The sequence below is a fragment of the Rhinopithecus roxellana genome, chromosome 1 (genome assembly GCF_007565055.1).
Source record: "Rhinopithecus roxellana isolate Shanxi Qingling chromosome 1, ASM756505v1, whole genome shotgun sequence".
NCBI lineage: Eukaryota > Metazoa > Chordata > Mammalia > Primates > Cercopithecidae > Rhinopithecus > Rhinopithecus roxellana.
Window position 1 is genome coordinate 52,559,706 of NC_044549.1, and position 27,653 is coordinate 52,587,358.

At 51.2% G+C, this 27,653-nt stretch overlaps 1 protein-coding gene across 2 annotated transcripts in view; it reads left to right on the forward strand.

Moving 5' to 3' along the window:
* The first annotated feature begins 1,860 nt into the window (after window positions 1–1,860).
* The window catches only part of NUP210 (nucleoporin 210), a 102,420-nt gene continuing 76,627 nt past the window's right edge, over window positions 1,861–27,653 (forward strand). For both annotated transcript variants that reach the window (XM_030926731.1, XM_030926827.1), the window contains exons 1-3: window positions 1,861–2,114; window positions 19,890–20,026; window positions 22,246–22,377. In XM_030926731.1, the coding sequence (XP_030782591.1) occupies window positions 1,948–2,114; window positions 19,890–20,026; window positions 22,246–22,377 (436 nt within the window). In that variant the 5' untranslated portion in view covers window positions 1,861–1,947. The remainder of the gene's footprint in view (window positions 2,115–19,889; window positions 20,027–22,245; window positions 22,378–27,653) is intronic.

Below are 27,653 nucleotides of genomic sequence, written 5' to 3' on the forward strand. Positions count from 1 at the left end.
TTTCTTTTTGTTGCTGAATAATATTCCATGGCATAGATATGCCACAGTATTTAATCATCACCCATGAAGGACTTCTGTGCTTTTTCCAGTTTGGGCCTATTTGATAAAGCTGCTATGAACATTTTATGTACAGGTGTTTGTGGGAATATCACTTTTCATTTCGCTAGGAAAAATGTCCAAGAGTGAGATTTACCTGCCTGGCAAGACATATGTTAATGTGTGTATATGTGTCATACTTCATACATACATATGTGTGTGCATGTATGTGTATGTGTGCCATATTATATATATATATGCTTGTTTATGCATAAAATTTCTCTGGATGTATACTCAAGTGTGAAACACTCATTGCCTATAGGGAAGGGTATTGGGTGATGGGGAGGGAGAAGAATCACTTTCACTTGGAACCCTTTTGAGCCTAAGTTTCAACCATCTGTCTGGATTACCTGTTGGAAAACAAATCAGTCTCGTGCAACCCACAAGACACCCACAGACTTCCTCACAAATACCCACTCTGAGGCTGCCTTTTCCGCACAAGTCTGTTTTTTGTTTCTTCAAAGGGAGCCCGTTGGAATTCCCCTCCCACAGCACCTGGTTCCACACAAGGCAGACCCGCACCCTCTTAGTTCTGGTATCTCCGGAGATTTCCCCTAACACACACGTTCCCTGGTCTAGGGCTCTCAGGCTTTGAGGGTGATCCCAAACACCCCGCATCACCATCCAAAAGCCCCATGATCCCTGAGGGGTAGGCTCAGCCCATGCGGGCCTCGCTGAAGCCCAGTGCGGTGTCTATGCCCAGCCCAGGGGCCGCCGCCTCCAAAAAGCCTTCCGACCCTGACTGACATTTACAGTGGCGTCGTTGTGTGTCTTCTGGTTACAGTCAGCATCCACTTCCTGCACTCTTTACACAGCCGGCCCGCACACCCTCACCCCACCCTTTCCTGATCTCCCGCTAGGCTGGGCCTTCTCTGCAAGGCTAGATTCATATTTTAGCGGCACCAAGCAGTCAGGTGCCTGCTGACGCATGCCTTCATGCAACTCACGACAAAGACAGCTAAAAGCCACAGCACAGCGCGGAATCTAAGGCCTTCCATTGGTGTGCGGGTGGATTCCGCGGTGCTGAACTTTCTTTTGTGGGTGTGGGGGCCGTGGAGGGGGTTGTGCTCTGGCAGCGTTGGCGCCCTAAATGACCTATGGGTAACCTCTAATGGCTTCCACAGGGGGTGCAGTGCGGAGGACAAGAGCTTGGGGCTCTCTGGCTGAGTGATCTGGGAGCCATTCAACCGGTTTTTTTCCTGGAGAAATGGGGATCTTAAGGCCTCTCTGGAAAGGGTGTGAGAGGGTCGAGGCGGAGTGGGCCCCGGACCTTCAGCGCTTCCGCAAGTGGCTTCCCTTTGCGAGCCCGGGGTCCCTCTTCTGGGAAGCATGGACTGGGACAAGGCAGGCTCCGGTTTTCTGCATCCCAAATGTCCTGGAGCATGTGTCCCTTCCTTGCTGACCATGGGTCCGGGCCTGAGCTCAAGGTCCAGAGCCGGTGGCCTGGCTCCCCCGCCAGGGGCACAGACTGGTGCGGGATGCGTGCTGCGGGGCGCCCGGGGGCTCCCCCTTGGGCCTTCTAGGGTCTAGGGGTCTCCGCGGGCGCGCGCGCTCAGCCTCTCCTCTCGCGGGCACGCCCCAAGCCCTCTCCCTCAGTTCCGGGGGGCCGGGCGCGCGCCCATCCCCCAGCCCCGCGTTCCAGCGCGCGGGCTGGGCTGGGGGGTGGGGTCTCCGCGAGCTCGGCCCCCAGAGTTCCCGCGCTCGGGCCCAGGAAGCGGCCGCCCGCAGCGGCCCTCGCCCCGCCCCCGCGCTCATCACCTGCTGGCCCGGCGCGCGCGGGCGGGAGCTGAGGGCAACCGGGGCGGCGCGGGCAGCTGGGCGCAGGGTCGCGGGAGGTGACGCGCGGCGAGAATGGCGGCGCGGGGCCGGGGCCTGCTGCTGCTGGCGCTGTCGGTGCTGCTAGCGCTGGGCCCCTCCGCCGCTGCGGCCAAGCTCAACATCCCCAAAGTGCTGCTGCCCTTCACGCGGGCCACGCGCGTTAACTTCACGCTGGAGGCCTCGGAGGGCTGCTACCGCTGGTGAGGCGCGCGGCCGGGCGGGCGGGGGCCGCGGGCCGGGCCGGGCCTTCGCGCTGAGAGGCTGGGCGGGCGCCTGGAGGCCGGCAGGTGCGCGGCGCGCTCTCGCTGGGCGCTAGGCGGTGGCGGCCGGAGCGGCGGGAGCGCGCGGGTCGCCACCACTGCTCATGTCATGGCGCCGCCTGGGCCTCCGCGCCGGTGAGGCGCGAGCAGAGCGGGCCCAGCCTGGCGGCCGTGACCCGCGTGTTCTGCGTTGTGCGGGAGGAGGGGTGGCCTGGGGAGCTGCGTCTGGGACCGCAGGGCCCGGGCCCGCCTGACCCGAGAGGGGGCGCCGGGGCCACTGGGCCGCACTTCCCTTGTGTCTGGGATCCCGGCTCGGGTTTGTCTGTGACCGTCCTCGCCCTGGCATGGGAAGTGAGTCTGTGGGAGACGACGCGCAGCGCCTAGCGTTGCGGGTAGGAACGGAGACCCTGGAGGCAAGGAGTTTTGGAGGGAAGCCCAGGGGCCGCTTTACAGAGGCGAAGTGAGGCGAGGCAAGCCGGCGCTTCCCCTCAGGCTGCCTCGGCATGGGTCCTGACGTTCAGGGCATTTCCATCACCCTCCCTCCCGGGTTGGGAGTTCTCCATGGGGTCGGTTGCGGAGTGTAACCCTGTGGAACCACAAGGACCTATGAAACCAGAGACCGACACTGACAGGGCGGTGCGGTCCAGCCGTTACATTTTGCAGACGGGGGGAATGGAGCTCCTGCCCCTGGCAAGGCTGCGTGGGCGCGACTGAACCCCCCTCAGCTTCCCAGCCCCGCCCTGTTAGGGGTGAAAAGATGGGCTTCCGCCCTTCTTACCCCCAGGGTACTCATTGGTTGCTCCCTTTATTTCTCCGTTCCAAGGCTGGGTCAAGGTTGAGGCAGAACGAGTGTGACCACATGACAGAGAGAGCCATGTGTGTAAGCCTGGACATGTGTGTGTTAAGTCTGAGTATTAGTCTGTGCGTGTGTGATGCCTGAAGCTCAGACCAGCCAGCTTTCTCTGTTGCTTGCACTACTTGCCCTATTTCTTTTCTTTTTTTTTTTTTTTTTGAGACAGAGTTTTGCTTTGTTGTCCAAGCTGAAGTGCAGTGGTGCGATTTTGGCTCACTGCAACATCCACCTTCCAGTTCAAGCGATTCTCCTGCCTCAGCCTCCCGAGTAGTTGGGATTACAGGTGCAGACCACCTGGCTAATTTTTTTTTTTTTTTAGAGACGGAGTTTCGCCCTTGTTCCCCAGGCTGGAGTGCAATGGCACAATCTTGGCTCACTGCAACTTCCACCTCCCTGGTTCAAGCAATTGTCCTGCCTCAGCCTCCCGACTAGCTGGGATTATAGGCGCCCACCACCACACCCAGCTAGTTTTTTGCATTTTTAGTAGAGACGTGGTTCACTATGTTGGCCAGGCTGGTCTTGAACTCCTGACCTCAGGCGATCCACCCACCTCAGCTTCCCAAAATGCTGAGATTACAGGCGTAAGCCACCATGCCTGGCTCGCCTGGCCAATTTTTGTATTTTTGGTAGAGTGGGATTTCACCATGTTGGTCAGGCTGGTGTCGAACTCCTGACCTCAAGTGATCCGCCCGCCTCTGCCTCCCAAGGTGCTGGGATTACAGGCGTGAGCCACTGCACCCGGCCTGCCCTATTTCTTTTTTTGAAGGTCTCCTTCCTGAAATCAAGAAGTACTAGGTCAGCCCATTGCATTTTGGGTTTAGTGCTTTATGCGCCTGGAGGCTCCTATTTCTGGCCTGATGTCAGAGGCTGAACTTGGACGTTAGGTTTTCTGTATCCCAGTCTAAGACCTTGTCTTGTGTGGGAAAATCAGCTGTTAGTCAATACTGTGGCAGGGATACATGCTCATTCTCTTGTTGAAGCTGTCTGTACTCTTAGTATGTGGGCAAGAAAGAAGAAACTGGGTATTAAAAACAGCTGGCTTCAAGTGAATCCCTTTGGATATATTTGTGTGTTACTTTCTCTGAAATTCTATAGCTGTACTTTTTTTTCTTTTTCTAAACTAACAACACTTTTTCCCCCCAACATTTTCTTTTCTGAGAGGAGCTGAAGGGTGTTGGTGGATTTTAATTTACTTGGTAGGAAAAAGGGAAAAAGCATTCTTAATCTCTGATGCATCAGGGAAGTGATAAGTACCTTATAATGTGTTTGGTGTTGATCTGCAGTTTGTATTGCAGATGTGTGACTGCAGATGTGTGACTGCTATCCAAAGTGTCTTCTCAGAGGTGTTTGATGATTGTGGTTCCCCCTTAACTTGACAGGAAGACATTCTGTCAATCAAGCACTGAGAATATTTTCTTTATTTTTAGTAGTGCTGTTCCTAGTGTAGTCATCTATTGCTGCAGTTTTGAAGAATCTCCTCTGGAGATTTTAAGAGTCGGCCTGTAGACATATATCCACAGTCCTCTAAACCTGGGAAGAACATTACCTCTTCATTCAGAGAGTTCATTGTTAAGTCTCTGAGACGAAAAAGAAAATGAGAATTCTGCCAGACCCTGTGGGAACATTTGCACATCCTTTGAATTTGCAGCTGAGCTCTAAGTTTACAGAAATCACTGTGTGTGCCTGAGCCAGCAGCTTCATGTTTACTTTTCCTTTTTTTTTTTTATTTTATTTTATAGCGTCAAAATTGGACAGTTTTAGGGCCAAGGGAACCTTAGAGGTCATCTAGTTTAAACATCCTGTGTTTCGTATGGGAAAACCTGAGCCTCAGAAGGGGAAGTGATCTCTGGGAAGTCTTGTAGTGATGGACACTGAGTTGGAGCAGGAGCTGTTGGGATCCCTCCCTGTCCCATGCCATTAGACCTGGGGACTTGCAGCCTCTGGCTAATTTGCCAGGCTGTAATTGAGTCTCTCCAACTACACCCAGCCAGCACTGGTTTTGTGACAAATTCCTGATTCCTTCTAGATATTTTGCATGATTGAAAGTGTTCCATAAAGTATATTTCATTTGCTCCTTTTAAAGGTATCCTTTTATATACAAAACCACCTTATGTTGAAAACTGAGAGAACAGATGAAAAAAGAAATCATGCCATAATCTTCTAGCTGTAATACAATCACAGGCAGCATTTTGGTTTCTTTTCGGTCACTTATGTTTCCCCTCCTAGCTCCTTTCTTACATTGCCGCGAACCTGGTTATTTGGGCACCTTGGGAATTCCTCCCCTGCCAACACTGGCTAGCATTGAAGCCTAAGCACTGCTCTGTTGCTTCTTCTTGAGGGCTCCGCATCTGAGCGTCTTTCTGCTGGGTTGAAGTTGCCTCCTCATTGATTCTTTCCCTGCCATGGAGTCCCAGGGTATTCTGGGTCCTCCAGCGGGGGGGCCCTGTCTTGGAGAAAGTGAGTGGCTCAGATTGGTTTCCCAGGGGTTGAGCCTGAGGCAGGATTCTGCTGCCCTTGGTTTACAGAGAAAGTGCTCTGCTGGGCAGCTGGGTAGGGAAGGGAGGCTGCCTGCAGGTTGTCCTGCCTTCAGGCGAAGAGACCAAGCTTTGAGCTTTTGTACCCACTGTCAGGGAGCCATTGGTTCCCCTGGGGAAGGGGATGTTGTGCCACCTCCCAAGCCTCTGGCAGAGACACCCTGTTTTGAATTACGACCTGCAGCTCCCCTGGCTGAGGTGGGGAGGAGATGTGGACCTGCCTGGTGAACAGCATCCAGACATAGCACGCACAGTGACCGCCATACAAGTGCACAGATTTCTCCTTTCCTGCCCCTGACAGTCTCTCCTGGGCACCGTGGAACCACCTAATGTGTGTGCCAGGCCTGGTCCTGCACCAGGGTACACCCTCTCTTATGTGGTCTGGGGCACTTCTCAGTCACAGGTATAAGGATTCTCAAACAGGCAGATGGGAGCCCTTTCAGGGCCAGGGAGGGGACTGGTCCCTATGCTGTGGAGCTTGACCTTGGAGCGTGCTATACCCCAGGCAGCTCAGATGACCCTTGGGGAGTCCCTCTTTGCTGAGGGGTGACTGTGAGAGGCCAGAGGCCAGCACTACCCTTGCATGTGGATGTCCTGGGTCCCTCTCCCTGCCCCGGCAGGGGAAGCTGCAGCAAGTCCCCTCACAGGCCTTCATGGGTGAAGTTGGTCAGGAAGGGTGAGGGATGCACGCTGAGCCAGGTCAGAGTGTCATCCAGCCCAGCTGCCTTCTGCTGGGCTCAGAGACCCTGAGCCTCTGGGACAGGAGCAGGTCAGCAGGTCACATACTGGAAACCGCACAGGTGAGGCAGCAGGGCCTATAAGACGTTGTACCATAGTCAAAATAAAAAATTCACAAAGTATAAACAACCCAAAAGAGGGAGTTGAATTTGACAAGAGGCCCCCAGTTTGCTCTTCTGTACCTCCTTCACTTGGCCTTGCCTGAGCCCACACTTGTACTTCTGCTGTCTTTGTTGAGAGCGTTTTCCCCTGTACCATTCGATTTGTGTGCATGCTGCATCCCCACACACCTAGGCCAAATCTCTGTCTCCTTTCTTATGCCCAGCCTTAGAATCGCAGGCTTTGGTCAATTGTGTTATCTGGGCCTATTTGATGGCATTTCTGGCAGTTAGAAGGTGGGGTGGAGATACTAGAGATCCCACAGGGCCCGGGAGAGGGCACACGGTGAAGACCCGTCCTGCCCAAGCACCAGGAGACAAGCACTGATGGGCAGCACATGTTTCACAGAGGAGGGCTGGAGAGTGACTGAGTAAGAGGTGACTCTTTTTATTTTTTGAGATGGAGTCTCGCTCTGTTGCCAGGCTGGAGTGCAGTGGCATGATCTTGGCACACTGCAGCCTCCACCTCCCGGGTTCAAGCTATTCTCCTGCCTCAGCCTCCCAAGTAGCTAGGACTACAGGCACACGCCCAGCTAATTTTTGTGTTTTTAGTAGAGACGGGATTTCACCATGTTGGCCAGGATGGTCTAGATCTCTTGACTTTGTGATGTACCCGCCTCAGCCTCCCAAAGTGCTGGGATTACAGGCGTGAGCCACCACACCCAGCTGTCTATGACTCTTACTATGAGCCAGGCACTTCTTGAGGTCCTGGGATGTGACAATGAAGCAGCAGGAGATGCCCTGCTCTCGGGGACTCACAGCTGATTGCCGGAGTTAAACGGTTAATTAAGATGACATCTGTGGATGCATGTGAGGCAGGAGTAAGTTCTGAAGAAAACAGAACTGCAAGGCGTGGAATGCGTTTTGGGGAGGGTGCTCAGCATAAGCCTCCTGGGAGTCGAACTAGGAGTGGAGTGGGGTTGAGTTGGAGGGGAAAGCAAGTGCAAAGGCCTGGAGGAGAGATGGAACTTGTCAGAAGTGCACAAAGGCAGCACATTTGGCCGGGGCAAGGGGGCTAGGAGGAAGGGTGGAGAGGTTGGCAGGGTGGGGCCATGTGGGACCTTGTGGGCTGTGGTTAGGAGACAGGAAGGAGAATGCCAGGTCAGATGTTGGGCAGGGCTAGACTGGACCTGATTTTGGGGCCTTGTTCTTCCCAGCCCCTGAGGGTTGTCTGTAGCTGTGGCCCCTGCAGGGCTGGACTAGGCCTTGCTTAACTGCCTTCATGAAGCCCGCAGCAGGGAAGTGCCAGGAAGTGTCTGTGGACCTGGGTTGACCTGGGCCTTGGGTGATTTTCTTCCTGCTTCCTTTGTGGGTCCCCCACTCTGCCTGAGCTCTGTCAGCCCCATGAGGTGGCTTCCACTCTGTAGACCCTGCATTTGGGCACCGTTAGGGGCTGAACCCTGCGGGTATATAGGAGGTAGCCTGTGTCATCCACCACCTTCACCCATCCTCCTTTGTGCAACTCTCACTTCTCTTTTCTTTTCACTGTTGCTTTCTGGCTTGACCCAGATCCCTGAGTTCCCCTACGGCCTGCCCGCCTCCTGTTCCTGTGTTGTGAAGAGTGGGGAGCACCCCCTCAAAGGCATCGCCTGCCAGACGCCAGCACGTTCTGTGTGCCAGTGGAGCCTCATGCGACAGTGGGAATAAGAAAGATTCACTCTCTCAAAACTCACTGTCAGTCCTTTAATTTTCCTCAAAATAGAAGTTTTCTTCTGGTGTCCGTATGTGGTTTACATATTTTTTTATTTTAAATTGTGGTAAAATATATATAACATATAATTGACCTCCTTAACCATTTTTAGGTATAGAGTTCTGTGGCATGAAGTGCATTCACAATTGTTGTGCAGCCACCTCCACCATCCACCTTCAGAACTCTTTCATCTTCCCAAATGGGCACTTCATACCCATTAAATAGTAACTCCCTATTTTCTCCTGCTCAGGCCTTGGCCAACATGGTCTTTTCCTTGCACTCTTTGATGTTTGCCTGTTTCCCAAGAGAACAGGCAGACTCCCAGAGTCTTTGTAGGCAGCAGCTTCCCCCCAGGACCTACTGACACTGCTTTGAGTCATCTGGATGGATGGCAAACGCTATGAGATTTTTATTTACACTAGTGTGTAAGGTTTCTTTTTTTTTTTTTTTTGAGACAGAGTCTCCCTCTGTCGCCCAGGCTGGAGTGCAGTGATGCCATCTCACTGCAAACTCCGCCTCCCGGATTCCTGCCATTCTCTTGCCTCAGCCTCTGGAGTAGCTGGGACTACAGGTGCCCGCCACCACGCCCAGCTAATTTTTTGTATTTTTTTTAGTAGAGACAGGGTTTCACCATGTTAGCCAGGATGGTCTTGATCTCCTGACCTCGTGATCCGCCTGCCTCAGCCTCCCGAAGTGCTAGGATTACAGGACTAAGCCACTGCTTTTTTTTTTTTGAGACGGAGTCTCACTCTGTCGCCCAGGCTGGAGTGCAGTGGCACGATCTCGGCTCACTGCAAGCTCTGCCTCCCGAGTTCATGCCAACATGCCTGGCCCAATGGTGCTTTTAAAAATCAGTATTGGCCAGGCACGGTGGCCCACACCTGTAATCCTAGCACTTTGGGAGGCCGAGGCGGGCAGATCACCTGAGGTCGGGAGTTTGAGACCAGCCTGACCAGTATGGAGAAACCTCATTTCTACTAAAAATACAAAATTAGCTGGACATGGTATTGCATGCCTTTTCCTAGCTACTCGGGAGGCTGAGGCAGGAGAATCACTTGAACCCGGGAGGTGGAGGTTACAGTGAGCTGAGATTGTCCCATTGCACTCCAGCCTAGGCAACAAGAGTGAAACTGTTTAAAAAGAAAAAAAAGAAAAAGAAAAAGAAATCAGTAATAGCTAAGCGTGGTGGCTCACACCTGTTATCCTAGCACTTTGGGAGGCCAAGGTGGGTGGATTGCCTGAGCTCAGGAGTTTGAGACCAGCCTGGGCAACATGGTGAAACCCTGTTTCTACTAAAATACAAAAAAAAAAAAAAAACAAATTTGCTGGGTGTGGTGTTGTGCACGTGTAGTCCCAGCTACTCAGGAGGCTGAGGCAGGAGAATTACTTGAACCCGAGAGGCAGAGGTTAGAGTGAGCCTGTATTGCACCACTGCACTCCAACTTGGGTGACAGAACGAGACTCCATCTCCAAAAAAACAAATAGTGTTCAGGATACATTTGGAGGTAGGGGCTGATTCAGGTGGATGTTAAAGCCATCTTCTGCTTGGGTCTGGAGGCAGCACCAGGTAAAGGTGGGAGGCCTGTGGCCTTGTTTTGAACTCCGTGTGTCCTAGCACAAGGGAGCAGGAGAGTGTCCAGACGAGGGGTTCTGAGCTAGACTACACTAAGGCCCATGTCTAGGGATGTGGCTTCATGAAGGTCAGTTAACATCCATGCAAAGGATTCCTCATGTATCAAATGGAGGTTTTAATAGGATTGTTGGGAAGCAAATGAAATGTTTATGATATGTTTCACTCTGTGATTGACACATAATAAAGCATAGAATAAATGAAAGTTTCAAGATCATTGCCAGCATGGTCAGGTTCTGGCGAAGGCTGTCTTCCAGGTTTTAGACTGTCCATTCCTTGCGACATCCTCGAGTGGTGGGAAGGGATGAGCAGCTCTGTGGGATCTCCTTTACAAAGGCACTTAGTCCATCCATGAGGACTCAGACTTCATGACCTAATCACACACCAAAAGCCCCACCTGCTAACACGTGTCATCACCTTGGAGGTGAGGTTTTCAACATCTGAATTTTGGGGGGACACAGACATTCAGACCATAGCAGACAGGCACCCATAGAAAAGTTGAGTGTTGTTACTGAAAGGTATGTGGAAGCGGGCAGCCCAAACCCAGCACGTGTCCCTCACAGAAATGACACTCACAGGTTGGCTGCTTGTCTGTTGACAGTTGTTTGTGGGAAGGGCATGGGAGGCCTACAGACCCCAGGCTTACAGAGGAGCTGGTGTGATGAGGGAGGACATTGAGCAGAACAGAGTCAGGTGCCTTTAAGGAGGCAACCTGGCCATGTGACAGCACCAGAGCTCAGTCTCAACAGCCGTCAGGTGGGCACAGGAAACCTGCTGCTGCACAGAGCTTTTGGGATGCGCTGAAAACACTTGCAAAGCATGCAGCCCTAGATGCCTTCTGTTCCACTTGGTACATTTGATAAAATTAAGTTTGTAATTAAAAACCTTTTTTTTTTTTTGAGAGAGGGTCTCTCCCTGTCACCCAGGCTGGAGTGCAGTGGTGCAACCTCAGCTCACAGCAACGTCTGCCTCCTGGGTTCAAGCAATTCTCCTGCCTCAGCCTCCTGAGTAGCTGGGATTACAGGTGCATGCCACGATGCCTGGCTAATTTTTGTATTTTTAGTAGAGATGGGGCTTCACCATGTTGGTTAGGCTAGTCTTGAACCCCTGATCTCGTGATCTGCCGGCCTTGGCCTCCCAAAGTGCTGGGATTACAGGCGTAAGCCATGGCGCCTGGCCTAAAAACCTTTTTATAAAGAAAACTCTAAGCCCGGATGGCCTTGTCTATAAATTCTGTGAAACATTTAAGGAAGAAATGATACAAGTTCTTTACAGACTCACAGGAGAGAGAGAAGGAGCAGTTGTTTCCTAATTCACTTTTATGAGGCCAACATTACATTCGTTGCAAACTAGATAAAAGCATTATAAGAAAAAAAAAAACCTACAGACCAAAAGCACAATTGTTTTAAATACTAGTTAATCAAATCCAGAAAAATAAACAAAACTAATATATGATGACCAAGTAGGGCATATCCCAGGAATGCAAGGTTGGTTCAATATTGCAAAAAAATCAGTGTAATTACCATATTAACAGAATTAAGAAGAAAAGCCATATACTTGTCTCCATGAATGAACGTTCACCACCCACACATGATAGAGCCCATGTCTGCCTGTCCTTAAAGTCTCTGCTTGCACAGTGCCCCTTCAGTGATGCCTTCTCTGAGTGTCCATGAAAGATGGCAGCCCTGGCCCTCCCAGTGTTTTATCTGTCTTTAGCCATTACTAAGATCCCATCTTCACTCATTCATTGTGTCTGTTCTTGTTCTCCTTCCACTAAAGTGAAAGCTCCATGAAGGTAGAGGTTACTGTGTAGTCTGTACTTAGTTGTGTCCTCAGCACCTAGAACACTACCTTAAATATCACGAATAGCCCAGTATTATGGTTTCAGTAAGTGGATGAATGCCTTAGAGGCTCCATGGAGGACCAGCAGTGCCATGGGAGCTGACAGGAGGGGCATGGGTGATGCAGATAGGGACAGTCCATGGAAGAGTTGCCATGTTTGGTGAGCGGAGAAGGTTGGACAGCATACCTGTGGGTCATGAAGTCATGTGAGGTGGAGGGACCAGCATCAGCAGAGGAAGAGGTGGAGAAGCTAGGAGGGAGGGAGGAGTGGGAGGCAGGGGCTTTGGAACAGAGGTTGGACTTGACGGCAGGTGACTCAGGCTCTTTCCAGCAGTGCAGCCTTGGGCCAGTAACCCTGTTTTAGGCCTGTATCTTTGATCCAGTCTTTAAGGATGCCTTGGTGGTATGATTGGGAGGCCTGTGAGGAGGGCCCTGACCCTAGGGCTTTAGATTCAGGCTTCAGGGAAGAGGAAGGACAGGTTCAAGCAGGAATCATCACAATGCCTTGAACTTCTGGGCTTAGGCCATCCTCCTGCATAATTGGAACTATAGGCATAAGCCACTGTGCCCAGCTTTTCTCCTTTCTTTAAAAAGTAAAGTTCTTATGGTCCGAATCATGCCAAACATTGCAGGACCACAACTCTTTCATTTGAGAGCCCCCTCCTTTTTCCTAGATCTGAGAGCTGTGACAAGAGCTTTATATATATTATCTCAGCCCAGTGCTTTGCGTAGGTGGTGTTTTCGTTCCCGTTGTGCAGATGAGGATATGGCAGCCCAGGGAGGTTAGCTCGTTTGGTCAAGGTCACGCAGCTGGTGAGTGGCAGCACCCATCTGTCTTATGACCTCCCATTCCACAGATACCAACAGATGAGAGAATCGAGTGAGCCATGTCCCCATCACTGAGGGCTACTTGCTGCACTACACTAGGGGTCCCTGGGAAAGCCACACGCACCACTCCCGACTGTGAAGCCTGCCATGTGTGCCAGGTGGGGGGTGGGAGGGTGTGGGGCAGAGGTGTTGGTGAGTGGGAGGGTGGGGCAGATATGCTGCCCACCTGCTGAGGTGCAGGGAAGAACAACAGGTGTGCAGGCAAGAGGACTAAGTGTCCTTTTAGAGGAGTGGCTATTCATTTAGACTGGATGGGCCGGGGAGGGCTTTTCTGCAGAAAAGTCTCATGAGCCCGACTCTGTTTCTTTGGCCAAACCTGATGTGGAATCCAAGTGAATTGGGCTATGTGCAGGCTGACCCAGCTTTGGTGGGTGGCAGGTGAAAGTGTCGGCATCTCAGCCAGTGAGCCCTATGTGCAGACCCTGCCTTTTCTGCTTGGTGAGGCCCTGCATGTCCTTGAGCACTATGTCTTCAGACCCAGTTTTGAGTATGGGCTGAACGGCTGCATGGGCCACCTATGGCCCAGAGCCTGTACCGGTCAGGGACTATGTGAGTTGTTGTAGCCACGTGCCTCTTCCAGCGGTTCCTCTGTTCCTCACGGTGGGTCCCAGCCAACTAGGGAGAGGCCTGTCTGGTGTTTAGAGTTCCTGATATCAGTGTAGGACATTGCCCTGCCCCCGTGCTCCCAGAGATTGGAGAATGGCAGCTTTTATCAGGCTCCATACCAGAGGAAAGGCATGGCTGGCGCTGCGGGGCTCAGTTCCCCTCTTCCATGGACCCATGCTTCCCCGAGGTGTGCCTTAGTAGTGGGTGGTGGGGACTGCAGTCACTTCATTGCCACCATTAAAATGCTGCTGCTTTTATGTACTACCTATGCTGGAATTTACTGAACATTTCCTTCAAAATGACTCACTTTTTAAAAAACATTGACATTATCTTTCGTATTAACATTTATGAGCGGCTGGGCGTGGTGGCTCAAGCCTGTAATCCCAGCACTTTGGGAGGCTGAGACAGGCGGATCACGAGGTCAGGAGATTGAGACTATCCTGGCTAACACGGTGAAACCCTGTCTCTACTAAAAAAAATACAAAAAACTAGCCGAGCGTGGTGGTGGGCACCTGTAGTCCCAGCTACTTGGGAGGCTGAGGCAGGAGAATGGCGAGAACCCGGGAGGCAGAGCTTGCAGTGAGCGGAGACCCGGCCACTGCAGTCCAGCCTGGGCAACAGAGCAAGACTCCGTCTCAAAAAAAAAAAAAAAAAAAAAAAATTTATGAGCTCATGAGTTTGGTACATTTGTTTTTCCTAAAACACTGAAATGAATATGTAATAATTCAAATGCATAATGAGTCGGTTAAAAAATAGTTCATCTGTGCATCATCTAAACTGGTGGTGGGTGTGTCATATCCTGGGGAAAATGCTCCTGCAATGGGAGAGGTATCTCGTCTGGAGTCACCAAGGTCTAGCTGCGATAGCTGGCCGTGCTGGTGACAGCTGTGTGGCTTTGGGCAAATTACTTAACCTCTCTGAGCCTCAGTTCGGTTTTCCCATGTAGGGCTGGTGGAGGATTCAGTGATAAATAGAAGTGTTTAACTCTGGGCCTGACACATGGTGCCCTTTCCTTTCCTCAGTTGCCCTTCTCATTTCTTATACCCTCCCTGATTAAGGGTTTTCTGAAGGAACAGAACCACTAGGACATATATATCATATATATAGCTCATATGCATATATTCAGTAGACTATATGTATAGCTTATATATATATATCTTATACACACACCCCCTTCATATGTATATGAGAGATTTATTATAAGGGATTGGCTTACATGATTATGGAGGCTGACAAGTCCTAAGAGCTGCATTCAACTGGAATCTCAGGAGAGCTGATGATTTAGTTTTAGTCTGAAGGCCAGCTGGCTCAAGACTCAGAAGAGCCTGTGTTTCAGCTTGAGTCTGAAGGCAGGGACACTGGCATCCCCATTCGATGACTGTGAGGCCCAGAGCGGGATTTCTCTCTTGCTCAGGCTTTTGTTCTGTTTAGGCCATTACCTGATTAGATGAGGTCCACCCACATTAGGGGGCATCTGCTTTCCCCAGGCCACAGATTCAGATGCTAATCTCATCCAGAAACACCCTCAGATAAATGGCCAGATTAATGTTTGACCAAATATCTGGTCACTCTGTGGCTCAGTCAAGTTAACATGTAAAGTTAATCATTACAATTCCACCAACACACTTTTATTTTTAATAAAAAATAGTCCTTGAATATCTCAGTGCTCTCCAGAAACGAGCTGTTCCTGCCTGCCCTCACATGTCTTATCTCCTCCTGCACTCCCTGTCTCTCTGGCTGGGTTGGTTTGATCAACTACCATGTCTGTGAAGAATTACCCTCCCTGTAGATGTAATCTTCTCTCCCTAGATCCTGGAAACAGAAACATTCCTGGATTGCACATGACTGGCCAGCTCTTTAATTCCCACCGTGGGAAAGAGCCAGCCTGAATCTCCAGGGACACCTATGGGGTTTTTCTAAGGCCCATCCTGGAAAGCCGTGAGGTACAGAGACAGCCCTTAGGAGGGAGGGCGCTTCTGCGTGGCCACAATAGCAGAAAGTATCCTGCTTTTAGGCTTGGAACCCCTGTGTCTTAGCCTGGCCTCCGTGGCCTTAAACCAGTCCCATTTTCCTAAGCCTTAGTTTACCGATCTGTGAGATGAGGACATAGCAGTAGTTCTCTAAGTTATAACTAACATTATAACTTAGTTATAACTAACTAACATTAGGGGGAAGGTATTTTTATGTAGAAGTTAGAATAACACAGAAAAGAAATAACAATATAATGAATACCCATATTCCTACCATCAGAATTAGCCATTGTGTAACAACCTATATTGATTTCTAGTTTTTTTTTAAAGAAATAAAACCTTCTGGATAAAAGTGAATTCCTCCTTACTGCCGCCACCGTTTCCACTTCCACCCTCTCTACTTTGAGTTTGGTGCAAACCTTTCCCTCTGTAATTCTCTGGCAGACACTTTCTGTTGTGCTTTTTCATCTAGCGTTACACACCCCTGTGAGGAAGGCAGGGTGTGTGGGGGCCCTGCCTTACAGATGAGAACGGAATTGGTGGCTGTTGTGGTTCGTGTCCTTTAAAGACATACCCAAAGCTATGGGTGGGCTCAGAATGCCCGGGAAGGAAGTCAGATAACTGTAAGGAACACTCACACTAGTCACAGGAAAACCAGCATGAGCTGCCCGCAGCCTCCGGGAGGTGTTGGGATGGGCTGCCCCTGCTTCCGATGCGGGTCCTGACCCAGAGAGAGCAGGCCCCAGAGGAGCGGGGATCTGCGGAGGCTGGATGTGGCCCGGTCTGCTTGTGAGGAAGCCCTGGGAGGATGGAGTCTCACTGCTGCTGTACAGAGCTCAGCCAGCTGAAGAAGGGATGCAGGGACCAAGCCCCATGCCCTGGGGCATGAGGGGTGGGAGCCGCCTTCGATGGCTGAGGCCAGCCTTCCCAGGCCAGGCCAAGCTGCTTTCTCTCTCCCCCAGGCTCTGAGTGTTGAGAGGAGGGACTTTCTTAAGGTCACAAGAGCACTCAGCACCCGCTGCCTCCCAAGTAGAGCCTGGGCAGAGGTGGAGGTGTCCACAGAGACCCCAGGACATGAGAGCCCTGCACCTGCATGGCCCTCCGCCAGGAGGCCAGGCCTCAGAGCCAGGTCAGCATTGGAACCACTCACCACGTGAACAAATGTCTGCGTCCCTCCAGACTCATGTGCTGACACCTCATCCCCAAGGCGATGGCATTTGAGGTGGCACCTTTGGGAGGTGATGGGGTCATGAAGGTGGGGCCCTCATGGTTGGGATTAGTGCCCTTATACAAGAAGCCCCAGAGAGCTCCCTCGCCCTTTCTGCCATGTGACAATAGTGGGAAGACAGCAGGCATGACCCAGAAAGTGGGCCCTCACCAGACACCCAGTATGCCAGCTGATCTTGGACTGCCAGCTTCCAGAACTGTGAGCAATACATTTCTGTTGTTGGAAAAACCCTGTTTGTGATGTTTTGTCATGGCAGGCCCAAAAGACTAAGACGTGTGACTGTGAGCTCTGAAAATGCAGCCAGTACTACATGTCAGAAGCATGATATTTAGGATGTGTTAGGGTAAATCACATGTTTTCTTAAAAATATGACTTTTTAGTAGGGATTTAAAAGTATGGAAGGAACACGCAGAGCACAGAGGACTTTTAGAGCAGTGGTGCTGTTCTGAAAGATACTGTCATGGCACGTGTGGGCCGTTATACATCTGTCCAAACTTACAGGACATGTGATGCCAAGTGTGCACCCTCATGTCAGCTGCAGGTGTTCTGAGTGACTGTGAGGTCACCACAGGCTCCTCCATTGTAACCAATACACCACTGTGATTGGGATGTTGAGGGAAGTGTTGTGTATGCATGGGGCAGGGTGTGTGTGTGAAATCTATAATTTCCATTCAGTTTTGCTGTGCACCTCAAACTGCTTTAAAAAACAGGGTTTATTAAAAATTAATCTCACCTGTTACTTTTTTTTTTGACGGAAAATGAAAACGTGGCCTGTGTTACATGTCTGTTGTGCAGGGCTATCTCAGGCTTGTATGGGTCCTTAATGTAGCCCTACAACATGGACATGAAAGGTGTGGTGACTGCAGCCGGGCTCTGCAGGCTGTCCGGGCATCTCAGTGGCAGCCCAGGGAAGAGGTTGGGGAGTTTTGCAAGGAGAATTTCAGGCTTCTTTTACTTGGATAGGAAGAGCTCTGTTTACATTTATTGCCTGTGTCTGAGATTAATATACTGCTTTTATAAAGCAAGAAAAGAATGGTTGTCTCTATTTTGTTGAGGAGAGAGAGGCTAGGAGAGGGTGTGGGATTTACAGGCCAGACCAGGACTCCAGATCCCAGTTCCCAGGGGCCACTGAATGATATATACCCAGTGTTTTTAAAGGTGCAGTGGAAAATGATGAATTCTCTTTTCCCCCCCATAGACTTTATTTTCTTTATTCTTTATATTTATTCATTTGTTCTAGTTGTTTGTTTGCTTGAGACGGGGCCTCATTCTGTCACTCAGGCAGAGTGCAGTGACACAATCATAGCTCACTGCAGCCTTGAACTCCTGGGCTCAAGCAGTCCTCCCACCTCAGCCCCCCATGTAGCTGGGACCACAGATGCACACCACCGTAACTGGCTAATTAAAAAAAAAAAAAAAATTTGTAGAGATAGAGTCTCACTTTGTTGCCCAGCCTGGTCTCGAACTTTTGGGCTCAAATGATCCTCCCACCTCAGCCTCCCAAAGTGTTAGGATTACAGGCATGAGCCACTGAAGCAGAGTAGACTTTTTTTTTTAAGCAGTTTTAGGTTTACGGCAAAATTCAGTAGAAAGTACAGGCTCCTTTTTCTGCCCCCAGATTGAATCTAGGACCCAGGATTTGTTGTTTCCTTAGCCTCTGCTGCCCCGTGTGAATTTTCTGATTTGTCCTTGTTTCTACACTCTGTTTTGTGTACTTGTGTGTGGGAAGTTTAAAGCCCTTCGAAAAATACCGTAGGGTCTTAGTGCTGTCAGCAGTTGGATGGTTGGATGGAATGTTTCTAGCAGGCATGGGCCCGGTTCACAGGCACCTGCTTCTTGTCTCCTTTGTGTGCTTGTGCCTGCTTTGCTCTGTTCGTCGACTCTGTGCTGTGCTATTTTCCTGGAAGAGATCCACAAGGGGCCACAGACACACTTCCTCTGGGGTGTAGATTGCTTTCCTTCACTGATGGGTGCAGCTCATTTTCCGTGAACTTCCAAGGTCCATCCGCAGGCCTCCTGCTGCAGCCCACTGTGGCCAGGTGGTGTTGGAGTGGTCGGTGTGCTCAGGTGTGTTGGAAGGGACCTTGTGCCGGCTTGGCCGGGGGAAGACACTTGGCATCCAACCAGAAGGCAGGACATCTATCTACCTGGGTGTGTTCTGCACCATTGCCTTTTTTTTTTTTTTTTTTTTTTGAGGCGGAGTCTCACTCTGTTGCCCAGGCTGGAATGCAATGGCTCAATCTTGGTTCACTGCAGCCTCCGCCTCCTGGGTTCAAGTGATTCTCCTGCCTCAGCCTCCTGAGTAGCTGGGATTACAGGCACCCGCCACCAAGCCTGGTTAATTTTTTGTATTTTTAGTAGAGGTGGGATTTCACCAAGTTGGTCAGGCTGGTCTCGAACTCCTGACCTCTGGTGATCTGCCCACCTCGGCCTCCCAAAGTGCTGGGATTACAGGCATGAGCCACTGCGCCTGGCCGTGCATCATTGCTTTTTGACACCAGGCAGTTTCTGACAAGTCTCCTTCAGAATACTCGTGGCTATGGGTGTTCCAGTGAGTTTAGGCAAAGCTGGGGAGGATGCGGAGACCCCGGAGTGTCTGCTGTGTATCGGGTGCTGTGCCAGGTGCAGCTCCGAAAGACAAGTGCCAGGCACAGCTTAGTGGCCCCTCCTGGGGCCTTGGTCACACTATAAGCTCTCTAAGGGCAGCATGGCCGGCCGCTTCCCACGGCCCTGCTTCATCCCAGGTCCGCGTGGTGTTCTTTTGGAGGCCCTGTACACTAGGCCTGAGTGCCTGTCTATAGACAGCACATGCTAGCTGGGCACGCTCAGTGTGGAGTCTGCTGTCCTCTACCTCTCGTCCCCTTCTCACCTGGGCCTGGGACAGTTATCCTGGGCCATGGATGGAAAAACTGAGGCGCTGACACCAGATAGCTTTCCCCATACATTCCTGTTATCCTTCCTCCTGTTACCCTCCCTGGGGAAATTGGCTCATAGACGTCTGGGCTTATTTGTGGATGTGTTTATCTGTCTTTCTTCTGTCTGTGGCTATAATAATATCCGCTCCGCAAGCACTGGGAGTTCATGATCGTGGTTATCATTACGGGTTAGTGGAACCCATCGGGGTTGGAAGCTGATGCCCGGAGCCTGCTGTGTTCCAGGCCTGGGCTAGAGGTTGGTAGAGTTGCCTGTGCCCCCTCCCTGTTCAACGTGCTGCTCATGGGATCCCTTGAGCAGCTTTCCAGCTGGTACTGAACGACTCCCACATCTGCAGGAGTCTTGGACGGTGGCCATCTGTTGAACCTTGAGGTCATTTCCAGGTGTGAGGTCTCCTGTTTGATTTGCTCCATGGGGACTGTGTGCACAGGCCCGGAGCCCTCAGCTTGTGGAGGTCTTAACTGGAGAGGCCTCGGCAGGGCCCCATGTCTCCTCAGGGTTTGAAGCTGTGTTAGGCGACCCACCTCAATTCTGTCTTTGGGTCCAGGACTGTGCCCTAGACGGGAGCCACAGCCTGATATCTGGACCCCGCTGTGCCTTGCAGTGCAGCTCCAGAGAGTAAATGCTGTCTTCTTCCACTGCAGGTTGTCCACCCGGCCGGAGGTGGCCAGCATCGAGCCGCTGGGCCTGGATGAGCAGCAGTGCTCCCAGAAGGCCGTGGTGCAGGCCCGCCTGACCCAGCCTGCCCGCCTCACCAGCATCATCTTCGCAGAGGACATCAGTAAGGGCTGAGCACTGTTTGTGATCCCCAGTGGGAGCCAGAGACAGGGAAACGCCCACTGAGACTCAGGGTCCCAGAGGCTACCTGAGCCCGTGGCAGGGCTTTCTCTTGTTAGCTGGCAGGACACCCAGGCAGGAGACAGGCACCCAGCAAACAACACCCATCCCGGGCCTTGTGCCAGCACTTTGTACTGTGTTCCCTTTTTGTGGAGGCTGGCTTGCTAAATTTCTAAATTATTATTTGTTACCTAAATAACTTTTTTTTTTTTTGAGACCCAGTCTCACTCTTGGCCCCCAGGCTGGAGTGCAGTGGCGTGATCTCAGCTCACTGCAACCTCTGCCTCCCGGGTTCAAGTGATTCTCCTGCCTCAGCTTTCCGAGTGGCTGGGATTACAGGTGCCAGCCACCACACCTGGCCCATACAATGATTTTTAATGCTGAATAATATTCTCTTTTTTTGTTGCTGTTTTGAGACAGTGGCTTACTCTGTCACCCAGGCTGAAGTGCAGTGGCTCCAACACTGCTCACTGCAGCCTCAACCTCCTGGACTCAGGCAATCTTCCTGCCTCAGCCTCTCAAGTATTTAATAGTTGGGACCACAGGTGCATGCCACCATGCCCAGCTAATTTGTAAAATTTTTTGTGTATACTTGGGGGTCTCTCTATGTTGTCCAGGCTGGTTTCAAACTCCCGGGCTCAAGCAACCCTCCTGCCTTGGCCTCCCACAGTGGTGGGATTACATGTGTGAGCTACCACACCTGGCCCAAATAATATTCTTTTTTTTTTTTTTTTTTGGAGACAAAGTCTTGCTCTGTCACCCAGGCTGGAGTGCTGTGGCCAGATCTCAGCTCACTGCAAGCTCCGCCTCCCGGGTTCATGCCATTCTCCTGCCTCAGCCTCCCGAGTAGCTGGGACTACAGGCGGCCGCCACTACGCCCGGCTAGTTTTTTGTAGCTTTTAGTAGAGACGGGGTTTCACCGTATTAGCCAGGATGGTCTCGATCTCCTGACCTCGTGATCCGCCCATCTCGGCCTCCCAAAGTGCTGGGATTACAGGCTTGAGCCACCGCGCCCGGCCAATAATATTCTTAACAGGAGGTTGTCCTGTACACATTCCCTTGTATTGGGCATTTAGAGTGTTTTCAGATGTTTGTTTCAGTGTTACATATAAAAATAAATGTTTTTATATAGAGAACAAATTAGAGTTCTTTTACATTATTTCTTAAGATAAATTCCTAGTTTTTCTGGGCCGCAGCCTTGAATATTTTTGTTTTTATTTGTTGAGATGTAGTCTCACTCTGTTACCCAGACTGGAGTGCAGTGGCGTGATCTTGGCTCACTGCAACCTCCGCCTCCCAGGTTCAAGCAATTCTTCTGCCTCAGCCTCCTGACTAGCTAGGATCACCAGGCCTGACTAATTTTTCTTGTATTTTTAATAAAGATGGGGTTTCATCATGTTGGCCAGGCTGGTCTTGAACTCCTGACCTCAAGCGATCCACCTGCCTTGGCCTCCCAAAGTGCTGGGATTACAGACATGAGCCACCACACCTGGCCAGCCTTGAATACTTTTAAGGCTTTTGATACATGGGACTGTATTGCTGTGCAAGGAAACAACACTAAAGTGCACAAGTATTTTTATATGGTACCTGGGGAATGGTCAGAATAATTTTGTATCTCTTGCTGCTATCCTTACACTTGAGGGTTCCCCAGGTAATGCCATTTACATACCTTATTTATGGAGCAAGTAAAAAAATCTCTGGGTGTGCCCACCAGCCCCTTCTGTACTATAGTTGATAGTCTTTTATAAAAACACCAGCATATGTGAAAACCAAAAACCACCAGTGTAATCCCTAATCTCAGTGGAGGGACAGGGCTCTCGTCTTTGGGATGGGAACTCATCATACTATAACCCTTGTCACTTCACTGAATGGTTACACCCTGAACGAAACTAAGTTTTCCCGGAGTTTTCTTTACCCACAGCTTTAAATGCTGGTGCCCTGCTGGAAAAGCCAGAATGGGTGGTGACAAGACCCCCACAGCCCTTCCTTTCTGGTAGTCCCTGTTAACTGTCAGCGGGGCTGTGTGCGAGGCAGCTGCTTGGCTTCTGAGGGTGAAGCGGTGGTCACTGTGGTCTTTGCCAGAGTGTAAGCCTGCAAGGCTTGGAAGTGGAGCCAGGGGCAGGGACTGTCTTTGTTGCTGACCCTTCCCTGGGGTTCCTTCAGCCACAGGCCAGGTCCTGCGCTGTGATGCCATCGTGGACCTCATCCATGACATCCAGATCGTCTCCACCACCCGCGAGCTCTACCTGGAGGACTCTCCCCTGGAGCTGAAGATCCAGGCCCTGGACTCCGAAGGTGAGGGCGTCCCCTGCCTGTTTGTCCTCTGCAGCCCATGCTGGATCATTCCCCCACCATGACCCTGGCCTTTCTGCTTTCCCCACTCCTCTGGCGTCTAATCCTGCAGGTCCCTAGAGGGCAGCTGTGGTTAGGCAGGTGAAATTGGTGCTGGGGGAGATGCTGAAGAGGCAGAAACCACCTCTGAGGTGGGCCTCAATCCCTTGGTGGCGTCGAATCATGGTCGTTCCTGGCCCTCAGGAACCCCTGCAGTGGGGCCTGTGTGCTCAGAGCTGTGGCTCTGTGACCCTGGAGCCAGACCTGCCTGTCATAGTGCTGGTCCTTGGTGCTGCACATCTTGGGGAAGCTAGTATTCTTGGCAGTGATAGGAGGCAGGGAGAGGCTCCCTGCTCCGGCCCTTGGGGCTGGTGGTGGCTTCTTGTTCCAGACCTCAGAACATGTGTGTAGATCAGGTCACATTTATGTTGGCAGCCCAGGGTACTGCCCTCACATCTTCACTTTGCCAGAGTCAAAAATGAGCTTGGCTTATTTCCAGGCTGGAATTTTTCTAGGTGATCTCTTTAAGGAAGTAAGGGAAATTTTTTTTTTTTTTTGAGACGGAGTGTGGCTCTGTCGCCCAGGCTGGAGTACAGTGGTCGGATCTCAGCTCACTGCAAGCTCCGCCTCCCGGGTTTACGCCATTCTCCTGCCTCAGCCTCCCGAGTAGCTGGGACTACAGGCGCCCGCCACCTCGCCCGGCTAGTTTTTTGTATTTTTTAGTAGAGACGGGGTTTCACCGGGTTAGCCAGGATGGTCTTGATCTCCTGACCTCGTGATCCGCCCACCTCGGCCTCCCAAAGTGCTAGGATTACAGACTTGAGCCACCACGCCCGGCTGAAACTTTCTTTTTTTTTTTGAGACAGAATCTTGCCCTTGTTGCTCGGGCTGGAGTGCAGTGGCATGATATCAGCTCACTGCAACCTCTGCCTCCCGAGTTCAAGAGATTCTCCTGCCTCAGCCTCCTGAGTAACTGGGATTATAGGTGCCTGCCACCATACCCAACTTTTTTTTTTTTTTTTTTTTTTTGTATTTTTAGTGGAAACAGGTTTCTACCAAGTTGGCCAGGCTGGTCTTGACCTCCTGACCTCAGGTGATCCTCCCGCCTCAGCCTTCCAAAGTGCTGGGATTACACGCATGAGCCACCGCTCCTGACCAGTAAGGGAAACTTTGTAGGTTAAAATTCTTGTCAGAGAAAATAAAAATCAGGCAAAAGATGCCTGTCAGATGATCTGCCCCAAAATCCAAGTCCAAACCAAGGCCCACCTTGTCTTTGAAACCTTTTCTGACAACTCTAGCTCCTGTTTTTGAAAAAAATTTCTGTATCAGGATTTCTTCACCTGGATAGTATTGATTGACATTTGGGGTTGAATAATTCTTTGTGATGCGGGCTGTCAGTGCATTATAGGATGTTCAGCAGCATCCCCTACCTACTACATGTTAGTAGTGTCTCCCAAGCCATAACAATCAAAAATGGCCCAGACATGGCCAGATGTCCCTGGGGGGCCAAACCACTATTTAGAGCACTAGCAGACCCTTTCTTCGCCATTTACCCATTCATCAGGTGAGGCCCTTAACCTCTGACACTGCCTTCTGACCTGTGAGATTGAGATAGTGATGCTTGTCCTGGGGACCATAAGGATTTAGTGAGACATATGTACAGTGTTCAGTCTTGCGTGAATACTCAGTAAGCCAGGAGGTGTTTCTCTGAGCACTTTCTACAAACTGGGCCTTGTCCAGGCACCAGGGTTTCTATAGGGAAAGAAGTACCTGGCAGCTCCCAAACAGTTAAACACAGAGTTATCCTATGCCCTGGCAATTCCACTCCTACCCAAGAGACTGGAAAACACACGTCCGCTGTGAATACTCATAACAGCATTATTCATAGCCGCCAAATGTGAAAACAACCCAAGAGTCCATCAATGGATGAGTGGAAAAACAAAACGCGATTGACCCCTGTAATGGAATATTATTTAGCCACAAAAAGAAGGAAATACAGGCTGGGCGCAGTGGCTCATGCCTGTAATTCCAGCACTTTGGGAGGCCCAGGCGGGTGGATCACCTGAGGTCTGGAGTTCGAGACCAGCCTGGCCAACATAGTGAAACCCTGTCTCTACTAAAAATACAAAAACAAGCCGGTCGTGGTGGCACACACCTGTGGTCCCAGTTACTCAGGAGGCTGAGGCAAGAGAATCGCTTGAGCCCAGGAGGCGGAGGCTGCGGTGAGCCAAGATGGCACCATTACACTCCAGCCTGTTTCGGATTTCTGGGGGCAGTGTGTGAAGGTGCCATGATCTTCACATCCTGGCCAGCACTTGCTATTGCTCATCCTTGTGGTTCTAGTTAAACCCCTTTTAAGTCACTTTTTCTTAAATGTGTATTGATTCTCCCCAGGCAGGTGGTGGGAATGTCGGGATTGGGGAGGTGCCTACCTCGGCCTTCCCAGGCCACTGTTATGCCAGGATGGTGCCCTGCGGCCCTGGATGGTTTCCTCTCACACTCCCCACTCTCCTGAAGGGTTGATGGCCCCTGCAGCCAGTTCCAGAGTAGGACGTCATCTGGTCTCCACAGACTGGGTCATTCACCAGTAGCCCATGTCAAGGCCTCATCTTTGCAGCAAGGAAATGGATAATTTCCCTCCTCGTCCACTGTGAGGGCATCATGCTTTTTACTTGGTCCTCCTCGTCCCGGAATACTTTGATTAGTACCTTCATCATTTCTTTTGCCTTTTTTTCTGAGCCTGTAACCTCTCTTCTGATCAGAGTCTTCTCTGTGAAGATGAACTTGACCCTGAGAACCTTTGAGGGTCTGGCAGTCCCAGAAATGATGTGCCTTATCTAGATTGATGAATGTCAAGAAAAAGAATTGCTCAACAAGCAGTGGCACCGTGGCTGCCCATGGGTGCCAGGTAGTGTGTTGTCCCCTTAGTAAGTACAATGTCTTTTTGTGCTTATAAATGGTCTGATGCCCGCTATATAGATGAGGAAGCTGAGGCTCAAAGAGCTTCAGTAACTTGCCCATGGTCACACAGCTTATGGGTGGCTTAGCAGGGGCTGGGATCCAGGATGTCTGACTCTGTCACCTGAGCTCTTTCCCACTGGACACACTGCCTGTCTCCTGCTGCTGCATTTTCCTGGGCATTGGGGGTCCTCCCCGCATGGCTGGGATCTGCCTTTTTGGCCAGAAGCCACCTGCAGAGTGCCCTCCTCCAGACAGGGCTCTGTCTGTTGCACATAGTAGGTACAAATAGCTTCTTTTTGAGTGGAAAAAGCAAAACTTTGAGCAGAAGTTTTCACAGCTATTTCCTGGCCCACCTATGCCTCTTGCATCAGCAGAACTGGACTAGCTCAGGGTCTACAAAGATGCCCCTTCCTCACCTTTCCTTATCCCGTCTCTTCTGCCTAGAGCACCTTCCCCTCCTGAACTCTGCTTTCAGAAGCCATGCTTCCTCTGGCATTGCCTCTCAGGTATCCCCTCCAGGGAGCCCTCCTTGGCTGCCCAAGGTGGGACTTATTCTTCCCTTCGATTTTCCCTCAGCTCTGCAGTGCCCCCTGCCCTGGGGTGCAAGGACATTTTCTACTGTGGCTTGTCAAGGTCAGCACTAGGAAGGCATAACTGGGATCAGTTCATTCTTCTGGGCTCTTCTGTGCCTGACACTGCACTTTGGGCCCAACCGGCATTGGGTAAATGTTTGCTGGGTTGAATTGCCTAACATTTTCCTTCAGCCTTCCTGCAGGACAGGGGAGGTGGATCCTTTGGAGACCAGACCCCTGGCTTTCCTGGTTAATATCTAAACTTGGCTGTGAGACTTCAAGGTCAAGGGCTCTGTTGCACATAGTAGGTACTGATAGCTTCTTTTAGAGTGGAAAAAGCAAAACTTTGGGCACAGATTTCTTGAGAGCTTTCCCTGCCCCCTTGCCACCCTTAGGGGTGCCCACCTGCAGCAGGCCCTGGAAAGGCAGACGCGTGCCTTGACATCCCCAGAGCCCACGCAGCTGGGTCTGGCCATGTTGCCCAGCAGCTGGCAGGAGAGAAAGCCAGTGGCCAGCAGCTGGCAGGCCCATGCATGAACGAGGGTCCCTGTGTTCTCATCTGCATGGAGCCCTGCAAATCCTGCCCCTGGTCCTATGTGTGCACCTGCCCAATCGGGTAACTTACAGAAGCCTAAAGACACTTTCTGCTCTTGGAATTGCCACACATTCAACTCTTCTTCCACATTTGAACGTGGTGGACTTCCAGGAGAGACTGGGGGGGAGCAAAGATGATGAAAAACAGAGCTCCACGTGCAGCCCCTGAAGTGTCTGCAGGCATGATTCTCTCCCACTGTTTTCCTTGCTAAGAGCCCCTTAGCAGGGCCTCCCCCACCTCTATCCCCTTGTCCATAAGCGGGCCTTTGTGAACACTGGACATGTCATGGGGGTGCTTTCTCAATTTGATCTTCCCACCAACTCCATGGGTTGGTATTTTCATCCCCATTTTACAGAAGAGAAAAGCTGTGCTTGGAGCCGAGCTAGATAGAAGCCCCAGGGTAGCTGTTCAGGACTCTTGTAGTGTTGGCATGTATTTGTGTTCTGCAGTCTTGCGTTTCTGGTTACTGGGTCACACTATTGTAGGGTCTCCATGCTCCCCTCACTGAGCAGACTGCAAAGCCAACCTGCTGGGCTCTGTCCCCGGACAGTGGAATTGGGGCTAGCAGTACTCCATGTGCACCCCGTTTCAGCTCAGTGTGTGAGAGAAGGTTCTCACGGTCAGGGCTGTTGAACAGAGGAATGGGCTATGCTGGGTGATGAGCTCCTTGTCCCTGGGGTATGCGGGAAGGGTGTCAAGCCCACATCCGATGGGGACGCAGTATCCAGGGGTTGGACTAGAGGACTCGTGTCTTGCAGCTAATGTGCTTCGCTGGTGTGGATTTTCATATCCACCATCCTCATCTAATGTCCTGGATGTTAGGAAGACACATTAATTTTCGGGAAACAATAGACTTTTCATTTGCTCAAAATCCTGCTGTGGACCTCCAAGAAAAAATCTTCCTGCATGTATGTACATCATAGATGGGGGTTTTCTTCCTCTGATCAGTTGCTCACCTTGATGGAAGGACACCCAGGGAACTGTAAGAAGATGCCTCTCTTCATAAAAGATGCTCTGAGAAGTAAGGCGAAGGCAGCAGAGTTTTCTGGAGCTTCTGCTAAGCACTATTTCATGTGGTCTTTGAGACCTCGCAGGGCCAGGGATCGGGGTGA